This window comes from Bemisia tabaci, unplaced genomic scaffold (genome assembly GCF_918797505.1).
Source record: "Bemisia tabaci unplaced genomic scaffold, PGI_BMITA_v3".
In the NCBI taxonomy this organism is placed as follows: Eukaryota; Metazoa; Arthropoda; class Insecta; order Hemiptera; family Aleyrodidae; genus Bemisia; species Bemisia tabaci.
Window position 1 is genome coordinate 110879 of NW_027311741.1, and position 12365 is coordinate 123243.

Here is a 12365-nt window from a genome sequence, read left to right on the forward strand (position 1 = left end):
ATTATTTCTTGTAAGTAAGGAATAAAAACTTTTAATAATCAAAATGAATAAGAAACTTCATGGCACGTACTTGGTAATTTGTTGATATCCAAGCTAAGCTTTCTCTTTTCATCGTAAGTCATCGGCTTGGCATTATCTTCCTCATCTGAGTCATAGGCAGGGATTCCGCCAGCATTTTTCTTCCGTGCGTTGTTCACCTTTGCATTAGGTTTTTTCTTCGGAGCGTTTGCAGGAGCTTTAGCTGCAGCAGCCCCACGTCCTTTGCCGGTCTTATTTGTCATAGAGGGTGGCGATAGACCACTTTTTCCGTTTGCAACGGCGTTTATAACTGAGCTAACTGAGTTACTAACGTAACTGGCTTTGGTGCTATTAAGAGGACGTCCTTTCGGTCGTTTGACATCGGTACTACTGGCAAGTTCAACTTCTTTCTTTTCTTTCTTTTTTGCTTTTCTACTACATTCTTCCACTAACTTTTTCATTTGCTCTTGCATTGCTTTTAACTGAAAAATAAACATTCAACTTCAATTAAAAAAAAAGTAGAGAGATTGTTTTTAGACCAAGACATCTGATACAAATACTCCTTTATTACCCCTAATGTGAAAAACCGCTCTGATTAATCTTTTCCATCCTTTAACTACCAATTTTTGTGGCAAGAATTATAACTGTACGGTACATTGGAGTCCCTTCAGAGGGATAGTTAAGGCAAGTTGGTTCATGGATGTCCCAAACCAGAATATAGATGTTTGAACGTTTCTTCCAATTTTTGATCAATTCATTCCTGAATTCCTCTCATCTGTTCCTTCTCTCATTCTGTTTGTTCACTGATGTACCCCTAATTCCACAGTCCATTCCAGTGTTCCATTTGCAATGGGTGAAAATGTAATCTTAACTCCGGAGTAGGGATACAGAATCCATGAGGAGGCCTGAAACACGGGAACCAATCAGAAATGGATTCCTTATGCCTTAACTCTTAGAATAAAGAGACTATACTGTACAGTAAATCATATAAAAATATAAATGAAAAAAATCTAGCATCTGTTCCTTTCCTCGGCCAGTTACTACTGGTCTTGCTTTCATCCAACCCATTTTTAAGATTTTTCAAACTTGGTGGCAAAAATACTGTTTTTTCGATGTATTTCAAAATGAAAAGGGGAAAAGGTAGAAATCAAAATTACACCAAGGAACTTGGGATAGTTTTTTTAACTTTTTCAACTCATTATTACAGAAGATTTGAAGATGAAAATACCTGCTCCTGAAGAACAAGGAGTTGTTTGGCTCGTTTTGCTTCAGCTTCTGAGTCTGATTCGGAGGAGGAATCGCCATCATCATCATCATCATCAGTGTTATCATTATACCTCGGCCGATTCAGATGCGTAGCCCTTGTATGATTCATTGTAGGAACTTTTTCTACTACTGGAGATGCATCGTCAGGAACTTTGGCATACCTAAAACATGATTATGATGTGGTCAAAAGCACACATTAAGATTGAAATATGAGATGTCAGATTACTACATAAGTACCAAAGACCAGTATAAAATTATTTGCAGAAATAAAACCGTCATCAAGGTCATCAGAGAATGAATCTCTAAGATGCTATTGTGAGAGGTGCAACCGATTGAATGGACCATTCACAAGTGAAATCTCACAAAATAAAAAAAAAACTCTGCAAGTCTGCAAATCTCTGCAAGGTGCAAAAACACTTGGACAAAAACTCCAATCATGGAGTGTATGCAAATATAAGAATTAACAAATACATGCCTCTCTTCACGCTCGGACTCTAACTAAGAGTTTCTGAGGAAAGAATGATATTTTTAGAAAAGCATCTTTAAAGAATTTTTTCTGAGGCCAGATACATTTGAGAAATACAAGAGAAAATTAGAATTTTCTCGTAAAAACAAATAAGGAAGACTAGAGACTTCAAGAGCATGAATTTCCGAGTCAATCTTACCTCATTTCAAATACATCTTGAAGTTTCCGCGCCATCATTACAACATCATGCTCTGGGGGATTATATTTGTAACAGTTGGTGAAAATGAGTCGAACATCAGCAGCAAATTCTTGCGCTGTACGGTATTCACGATTGTCCATCTTGCTTTTCACTGTACCAAGATCCATTGGTTTCTTGATTATTTCATGGTAGTCGTACAAACCAAGCCATTCGGCATCAACCGGTTTATAGAAAGGCCATGCGTATTTCTAAAACAACAAAGAAGAATAAATTGAGACAGAAAGCTTTGAATTTTAACCCAGTTCATTGATTATAAAATCTTTACTTAATATGGTCAAATTTTGGTTCCTAAGAAAAAACAAGATAAACAAGTATGTAGAGCCTTGACAATAGAAACTACCAACATTTAAAACTGGAACAGCAGGACTTCAAATGAATGATGGCCATATTCATAGCCGTTCATTGAGCAGTTCCTTCCCTTAGAAAGCTGCGTACGGTTTTACATAGGGACTAAAGGAGATACATAATTAACATAGCATCATGAGAAGGATAATTTTGACGAATTGCCAGTGAAATTCAACACAGTGACTTTGAGAGCGTATCATTGTAAAGGATAACAATGATTTGCCACTGCAAAAAATAAGAAAACAGAGGAAGAAGTTCTATGATTTTGATAAACTTTGAGGTAGGTGCAAACCTACTAAAAGTTTCAAAACCACCAAAATATTTCCTTCAATATTCTTCATTTTTTACAGGGTAAAATCATTATAATTCCTTGCAAGCGTCTATTTCCAAAGTTTTACCAATGAATTCTACTCGAGAATCGTTAACATCGTCTTTTTTATGATGCTATATGTTAGAGATCTCCTTAAACCGCCGTAAATTCCAATGTAAATCATACGGGGCTTCATAAGGAACTGTTTAAGGAATGAGAGTGGCCCAGGGATCTAGCACCCAAGTCGCAGGCGATGACGAAAGTCCCATACGTCATGGGATTGGGCACCAGTGCCCAGTTTTGTGACGTAGGGGGTTTTCTTCATCGCCTACGACTTGGGTGCCAGGTACTTGGGCCTCTCTCTTAAAGGAATGACTGAATATGACCCAATTTGAGCTGTCTTAACTGATACACCAGCAGATTTTTATTTATTTAATAATGGAAAGTTGGTGTGACAAACCTTTGCAGGTTATGTGGGTCAAAACTGACTTCTGAAAGAGTGAAATTTGTATTTTCTGGATTTCTTGGACAAGTATGAGCAGCACCAGACATTTGAGTGACTTATTTTGCATGCATTCAAGTGGAAACTCATGACTGCTATACGTACTCAAAGGAGCAATGAAACGAAAAGTGTGAGGTAAAAGTACTTACAAGGTGTTTTTTGGAGAAGAGTTCCTTCAGTATTTCGTTGCAATGCTTCAGAGGCTCAGATAGAGGTTTATTCTTTTCACTCTGTCGGTAAAAAGGGAATAAATAAAAGTTATTAGATACATTCATAAAATAAACAAATAAAAAGGGTAAACATGAAAATTATACAGCTTGTGGAGTGCGACTCGTAGATGCTTTGCTGCGCAACATAATCGTGCTTCATTGCGCAGAAAGTTGGATGAACAAAACTGATAAAACATACATGTTCGTTGCTTTTGCTCCTTGGCTTTTTTGAACTCTCAGCTCCCATCTCATGACCCATTTATGTCTGTTTGGCATCCATGATCTCCTGTATCATCTCATTCCCGATGTTATCCTTTCTGGGAATGCCAGCCAATCCATGCAAGAAATTCATCTTTGTTGCCTCTACAACCTCCCAGGTTTATTGCTCCATCAGCCATACTTCACATCCATGGGTTACTATACTCATGGCAAGTGCCAAATTGAAAGACTCCCAAAAATTGCTTGGTAGGGCCAAAATAACTGATAGTCTACAGATGTTACCTTTTCAGTTGGTTCCTTGAGAAATTCGAAACATACTAGGGCAGTTGGAGCAATTTTTCCAGCAAAGTAATTTCTTAGATAATATAAATTTCAGCAGCTGTAGCATATTTATCATACTACTAAAGTGCTTGTTTCAAAAATGAATATGGAATCTAAGATTTGTCTGCCCATTACCGTTGACGATTAAAACACAATTTGGGACTTGATGGTCTTGAACATTCTGAACCTTTGGTATTAGTAACGAATAAAAAACTGATAGTATTTTTCTAAGAGAGAGAAATAAAAGGAAGACAATGAAAATTCATGTACCTGACTCTGAGATATTCCACTGGGCAATGCAGGCGACTGACTAAAGGATAGTTCATCTATTGATTGCTCCATTTCCTGAAATCAGTGGGTGCATTAGTATTAGTAAGATCTAAAGAAACTGTGGAAAATAAAATGTATAACTCCCTCAAGAGCTGCTACCTGGAGCTGTATTCTGAATTTTGATGCTAGGATGTTTTAAAAGATTTCATTTTCCATTCTTGGTTCTTATTTAGATGAAAAACAAAGAATGTGCATCCTGAACTGACAGACGGTCTTGACAGTTCAGTTTTGATGTTTTATTTTTTTCTCTCAATGAATGTGATCACCGTACAGAATTCATAACATACCTTAGTTAGATATAATCATAATTAGGAAAAATCCCCCATTAATTCGCAATCGTTGAATTATTGTAAAGAATTGAGGATATTGATGAAATCAAGGTTTCATCTGAAAGGAATGAATTCAGTTTGATGGAACAAGATATTTTCTTACCACTTTCTTTGTGGGTGAGGGTCGCCCAGTGTCTCGCCGGGTCGTAATTTTAGCCTGTTTGCCCGTTGAGGAGGACATAGACAGGGGATCAACAGGGGTATCACTTTTTCGTTTCACACCAGCATATTTGTTGCTGGGGGTAGGTGCTCCTTTCACTTGGACCGCTGTCATTGGTTCTAAATAGTCGCTGTCTCCCTAAAGAGTAAAGATTGAAAAGAGTTAGGTACATGCTCAAATTGTAATGAGAGTCTGGTAGAAGTTCTGGGAAATGCACGGTTAAATACTCATTAAAAGGATGAAGTGAGATTTATAGCCGATAGTTGGTAAATGGGTAGAGGTTCGGAGAGTAGGTTGACAGCAACATCAAGAAGTAAAAAAGTGAAAAAAAATAATATAAAAAAAAAATAAAATGGAAAATAGTGCACTTTGTTCGGAAAATACTCTTTGACTGTGAAGAATAAAATACAAAATGAAAGTTGGATTACTAATAATTCATTACCTGCGAACTTGACGGGGCCTGCGACTGAGATTTAGGCTTTGTACTGGCAGGAGGTTTTTTCACACCCTGTTTTGCAGCACCTTTAGATTTTGGAGTAGGGAGCTCCATTTCTACTTCTTCTTTTGGCATTGAAGAAACCTGAAATTAAGAAAAACTTAACATTCCTTTCCTTTAGGCAATCATCATAGATCAGATGTCTTCGTTTAAAGTTACAATTCATTCCGTAGATTTTTTTTTCTTGGAATTATTCACTGAGGGAAAGCAGTGCCTCTTTTAAAGGCGCAGCATCTTAAACGTGAATGAATGCTGACGATGAGTGCAAGTCAGATAGTGACACTTGGATAAAGTTTGTCTCAAGAGAGTCACTTCACATTCAAAATGCCACACCTTTAGAATCGTCACAGATTCTGGATTCAGAAAACGCAGAAACCTCCCAACTACACACCTATGCTCACATGAAAAAATTGGAAGGATGTAAAAAAAGTGAGGACTGAGAGGAAAATAGAAAAACCAGTTAGCAGTCACGTGAAATGCACAGCACATTGTTGGGGGGGGGGGGGGGGGGGCTGGAAAATTATGGGTTTTAGTATAAAACTGAAAGACCAATTTGAAAAATGACAAGGCCAGAAATCTCTTACATCCCTGGGACAAGACAAGATTCAATTTTTAAAAGATCAATCTTTCACTTGGAAGGGAGGCATCATTGGAAATTACTGTTTCAAGGATTTTAAAATCACCGTCCAAGGCTGATGAAACAAGTATCAGATCAAGTTCAGATGATATGGCAATAAAAGTAAAATTACCTTTATCAAAAGAGTGACTTACCTTGGTAAGGAACAATTTTTCGAGAGCTTGAGCCATGACGACAACATACTCTCCAGGCTTATTGTATACATAACAATTAGTGAACATGGTGTTGAAATCTTGTATGCATTCCCGTCCACTCCAATAATAATTATTTTCTAGGCGTTTTTTAATGGTCCCCAGGTCCATTGGATTTTTTATTAAAGTGTGATAATCCTGCAATAGAGAAAAAGGATTCCACACTGTAACTTAAACATTATTACTTATGCACTTGGAGAGAGGAAAAGAGGAGAAATATTCTTTTAAAACAGAAATTTCTTCCCTCTTATAATAATTATTGAGCAGCTATATGAATGTACTATTCAAATGGATAATACTATCCATTATGGATAGTAGTAGTCAATAACAGAGACAAGGGTTTACACAGCTCTGGACCTCCGAAATTTTGATGAGTTAACTTTTTTTAAGTTTCCGAGGCCTGCGCTCTGAGAGATTACGCAATGACTCACATGGAGTCACTCAGTGCCCTAACACCTATTTCAGCCGCTAAGATGACGCTATCGCTGATTTTTCTGAAAAAACCAAAAATTTGTGTTCAAGATTTACATATTGATGGCCAACGAACAATATCGTCTACCTGACAATTTTGGCAAGAATGAGTTACCAGCTTTGCTGCATTCTACAGTATAAAGTACACAAGCTGATGATTTTGTTTTTTTCCAATGCTGTAGGGGAGCGCTTCAATGACGCTGTAACGTATGAAAAAAATTGCAAATCTAACCTTCAAATTACAAAAATGGCAAAGTTTTCTAATCAATCTACAAAATCTTCCGTTTGCAAATAGGCAGAATTGTTTCTTAGCTACCCATATTGTTCAAACTCTATATATAAAATATAAAAAAGATAGTAACTCCGAGTACTTAATGGCAACGATACTTGGTGCGAGTGGTTGAAAAACGGCTAAAATCTGAAATTTTTTTTGTTTAAGGAAAGAACCTGCGAGACAAAATTTATTTTATTTTATGATTAAGTACGGCTGTTTTGCAGAAATTTGTGATGACATGGTATTACTTTTTTCTGAGCTCTATTTAATCATTGACCAGTATTTGGGTACCGGCCATAAAAGAAAGAGCAAAAGACAAAAAATAACTGCACATATCCAATATGAAGAAAATCCCAGTTTTATAGAACTGGGGAAAGAAGAGAATAGACAAATACATAGGCTGTCCCAAAACAACTGGCACTAAGGCTGTCATTCGGGAACTACAATAGATATCGACATGCGGTTTGCGGGAGATGATAGCTCATACTCTTAGCTCTTAAACGAGCCTAAGTTGAGCTAGTTTGGTTAAAAACTCTACGAGTTACATCAATTTTCCCGAGACGTGTAAGAAATACCCCTACGGAATTTTTCGGTAATTTTTCATTCCGTTAACTTTGCCTCCGCAAGTCCGCAAGCTGTGCAATTGGTTCAGACGTTATGAATCAAGTTTCCACTTGTCTGGATGCAAGTTTGAACTAGTCAGCAAGTGTTTCCATCACAGCCGAAAAGTTTTTTTCTGTTTGCAAAGTCAGTTAAGTGAAATTGTCGATAACGCGTTTTTTTGTGTTTTCGTCATGAGTTCACCCGCAGGGTTGAAGCAAGAGCAACGATACGCAATTCGATATTGCGTTCGTCGTGAATTATCTGCTTCTGAAACACTTCTGAGCCACTGTCATTTCATTCACAGTTTCAGAAGCAGATAATTCACGACGAACGCAATATCGAATTGCGTATCGTTGCTCTTGCTTCAACCCTGCGGGTGAACTCATGACGAAAACACAAAAAAACGCGTTATCGACAATTTCACTTAACTGACTTTGCAAACAGAAAAAAACTTCTCGGCTGTGATGGAAACACTTGCTGACTAGTTCAAACTTGCATCCAGACAAGTGGAAACTTGATTCATAACGTCTGAACCAATTGCACAGCTGCGGACTTGCGGAGGCAAAGTTAACGGAATGAAAAATTACCGAAAAATTCCGTAGGGGTATTTCTTACACGTCTCGGGAAAATTGATGTAACTCGTAGAGTTTTTAACCAAACTAGCTCAACTTAGGCTCGTTTAAGAGCTAAGAGTATGAGCTATCATCTCCCGCAAACCGCATGTCGATATCTATTGTAGTTCCCGAATGACAGCCTTAGTGCCAGTTGTTTTGGGACAGCCTATGTATCACATCAAAGAATGACATCATTTAACATAAATTCACATGGTAACCAATGGGCCAAGTGATGATTGATTCACACAGATTGATGTGGCATTTGCCTATTCTTTTCTTTTCCCAGTTCTAATATGAATTGACAATATTATATCGTCACCTTCCATGCGAAGTATCACGAGCGTCATATGACATTAAACAATTTTGCTGCCACTTTATTTTATTACAGAGAAATTGTTGGTTGAACCTGTTTGAAAATTTCACTGAATTTTATCGGCAGTACTTACGAAGAAAATTAAGAGAAATTTTCGAACAGCTAAGTTGAACAATTTTTCTGTACAAAATAAAATAAAGGCGGAAATTTTTAAAAATTGCATGGCGCTTCTAATACTTAGGCCGGAAGGGGACAATATCTTCAATATTTATTTCTTTGTTATGCATTTCCTAACAGCCTGTGAGAATCATGACGGACTTACAGGAAGATTCAGTTTTACAGCATCAACTGGTGTTTGAAATGGCCAGGCATGCTGATGTTTCCAAACAGCTTTGATGACATTATTCTTAATGAAATGAAGCTGGTTAGTCAGACGTCCCGGTCGATTTGGTGGGGGCACGACAGGTGGCTGGACTACGCCATTGACCGGCTCTAATCGGGGCTCTTCTTTAATTGTGGATTCAGAAGTCGTTTCTGCAGGTGCAACTGTTGGTGTGATTTCTGAAGAGCCTGTGTTATCACTACTTGGGGGAACCTCATTTTCCTGTGGTAAAAAAGAAAGAAAAAAAAAACATGATTTCACATTTATACTTTTGATTATTTAGATCTACTTTCAAGTAAATCAAAGGTAAATGATTAAAGTAGCTACTACGATCAGAATAGATGAATTGAGCTCTTTTTAATACTAGCATTTAATTTACATGATACATAAATATTTTGACGGTGTAGGTAAGTCAGCAACCACATAACTCGGTTTGCGACTTCGCAGACTTCCTGTCAATCTTTTTTAAATGGAGAACTACTCAACAGCAATTCTTTAAAATGCCATGATTTTTCTTCTCTGTGCAAAGAAAATTCTGCATAAACTTCAAGGAATAATGTCAAAATTTATTCTCCTTTAAAAAAATAACATAGAGGCGGAGATTTTTAGACACCGCAAACGAGGTATATGATTACGGACTTACACCATTGATATGGAGAAAAAAAAGGCATACCTGATTGTGGAGGAAATTAATATAATGGGTCAGTCCATTGTAACGGGCCGGACAACCGCACGCCTTTGAGTAATAAAGAAATGAATTTAAAATCACATAAATTTAAAATAAATTGTACCAGTAGATAGAGCTCAGTGTGTTATTTCCAAAAGTGTACGAACTTACTTTTTTGTTTTAATTTTTAAGGGAGTTGTACCAAAAATAGAGCCGTAACGGGACGGACAGTTTTTGGAAGTGAGTTTTGACTCCCTTGAGAAAATTGAATAACTCAGCGAATTTTACCATGTAAAAAATCCACAAAAAATGTATATAGTCCTCAAGGGTTCAAGGTACTATGCTATTTAAACTAATTTTCATAAGTATTGAATTAAGCATAAAAAAAATTGAAAAATCTGCGTAACGGGACGGACAGCATTTGTAACGGGCCGGACAGAGTACGACTGACACATGGTTTTACGGCTGAAAGTCATCTGTATATGATCATACATTGGTCCAATTTTTTCTATGCATTAATTTAAGGTTCTGACTGATTATTTTTGTTAGATAAAATGCAATTTTTTGTTGATTTTTATTTTTTGCAGCTTGTAGAAGTAGTAGCAAATTGTACATACCTATTGATTTTTTACTCTTTTCCCGAAATTTCAATTATTTTGATTAATTTTCAACCCACAACACTCAATCCTTTAGTTATTAATACGATTTCGTTAACTTGGAAACAAAATTATGAGCATAATAGTCAAAATAACACTCGTAACGGGTCGGACACTTTTCTCTTAAATCAATAACTTGAACTGTTACTCGCTTAAGAGCGACAGTTCATTAATGCAGTTACTTAAATTTTGAACGCTATCATTATAGGAGTCAGAACCTACATTTTTTCCTTTACTTAGTAGTTTATTCTTTTTTGTTTTTAATATACAAAGCAAAATAAAATGAACTCTTATTATCCCCTGGAAGCGAACGCTTTCTTTCCTTCTCCGAGTTTCTTGATAACAGTTCCAGCTGCCCATCCACCTGCACATAAATTTTATTACTTATTTGGATATGAAAATGATTTAAAAACAGTTAAGATTTCTTTTAAAATCAAAATTTGAACTTTATTAATGTTTTAACTGGCAGAAACATCAAAGAAAGATAATAATAAAGAAACAAAAGCTCGAGGAAAAATTAAATAGTAACTTAGTACCAAAAATAATAATAATAATAGTAATAATACTTCATGGCAACGGTGTGAGTATCAAATAAATGAGAAGTTTATACTATGTCTAAACAATTATAGGAATAAATGGATCGGTCGAACAGAAAAACTTGAGTGTTTTAAATTTTTGTTTCGAACGTAAACGGGGGAATTCAAAAGTTTAAAACTTTTTTAGTGGATGTCGCTGAATAAAATTGTCAATATAAATAGTGAAAATTGGTGAACAATGTTAATTTTAATCTTAAACGTAGTAGACAAAATAACAAAAAAAAAGAATTGCATTTAAGGCAATAAAAAACAAAAAAAAATGAAAAAAAATTTTCTGTCCGCTCTTTTGCGGCGCTTCCCGTTCTGCATCTTTCTTCTTAACAGCCTCCTCATACTGATGGATATTTTTTAAATATTCTCTTCTTCTCTGTGTCCTAATCTTGTCTCTCAGTCCTTTCTTTAGCCAGTGGCTTTATAGTCATCTGGGTCCTCCTTTCAATTTTCTGTCGGTGCTTCTGCATCCGGTTTGCAGAAAATGTCCATTTTTTAAAACCTGAAACAACAAAATTTCTTAAAATCCAAGAAGTGGAACATTTTGAGTTTTTAAGTACCCATCCTAGGTCTAATAATGTTCTTCTGATGCTTCTAATACAGCCTTTCACAATCCTTAAAAAATTAAACACCCTGTGCCCCATAAATAGCGAAGTTCAATACTTGTCCTGCCCGTTACGTAACGGGACGACAACATTTAAGTATGTTTTTTTTCAACATCTCACAAGTATAAAAATTGAAAAAAAAATTGAGGGATAACCTGAGTTAATCAGAACAAAAGTGAAATCAAAATTCGCATTTAAAATATGCAAAAATAAGCAAACAAATAAAAAAAACCATCTTTTTTTGCGTAACGAACGGTCAGGACATTTTGATGTACCCAACTTCAAAGTAAGTAAAACACGTAAGACTTACTTTTAGAAAATCCAACTTTTGCGAGCACGTATTTGTTTGACATGTTTTATGTTAGATCAAAACATCACTTCAAATAGTTTGTGAGCCAGGAACAGTAAAAAGTGCTGCCAACTTACACCTTATCCAGAACTAAAATACACTGTACAGCCACCAAGTCATAAAACAAACAAAAACACACAAAATAAACAGAAAAATCGCAAAAACCCGTATATTTTCGGAAACTAGAAGTTATTTGCCGTTCAAAATGTATTCCAAAAGAAGTTTTCACTGTATTTCAATTTAGACCCTCAGGTTGACCTTACCAAGGACGCGACCCTATTCTTAATTCTACAAGGGGGAGAGGGGCCGAAAAGAGCGTTTCGCTACAGGTTCTTGAATGGTTATGGACATACTGCACAAAAATATTAAGGGAGGGGGGGGGAGGGGTCGAAAAATCCAAAATTTAGTATTACGTATTTTGAGAGCAGCCTTCATGAGTTTCCAGATCATAAGTCACACTCTCAACATGCGAAAAACTTAACTGGCACCAGCTGCTGATAGAAAATATGAGATACCATCTAGATGACGGACAGTTATTTATTCCATTAAGGGATTAATACTATGGAAAAAGATAGATGTCCGTCTGGAAGACAGAAGTAAACACACAGTAATGATTTGAAAGGGACAAGGGTAAAATTAGATGGTAAATCATTGAATTAAACTATGGCAAACCTAACCCAGCAAAATTTTCACCTGTAGTCTTTACGGTGCTTTTCTCTTCACTTGCCATTGGTATCTTCAGTTAGTACTTTTAGGAGTCAAATACCTAATACTTCTACAGTCATG

At 36.2% G+C, this 12365-nt stretch overlaps 1 protein-coding gene across 7 annotated transcripts in view; it reads right to left on the reverse strand.

The window, feature by feature from the left end:
- LOC140225785 (bromodomain-containing protein 2-like) overlaps positions 1-12365 on the reverse strand; it is a 36534-nt gene that overhangs the window by 23095 nt on the left and 1074 nt on the right. For all 7 annotated transcript variants that reach the window (XM_072305711.1, XM_072305709.1, XM_072305707.1 and 4 more), the window contains exons 2-10: positions 8656-8937; positions 6002-6196; positions 5177-5314; positions 4678-4872; positions 4186-4260; positions 3316-3396; positions 1950-2197; positions 1247-1445; positions 71-500 (exon numbers count right to left, since the gene is read on the reverse strand). In XM_072305711.1, coding sequence (XP_072161812.1) covers positions 71-500; positions 1247-1445; positions 1950-2197; positions 3316-3396; positions 4186-4260; positions 4678-4872; positions 5177-5314; positions 6002-6196; positions 8656-8937 — 1843 coding nt within the window. The remainder of the gene's footprint in view (positions 1-70; positions 501-1246; positions 1446-1949; positions 2198-3315; positions 3397-4185; positions 4261-4677; positions 4873-5176; positions 5315-6001; positions 6197-8655; positions 8938-12365) is intronic.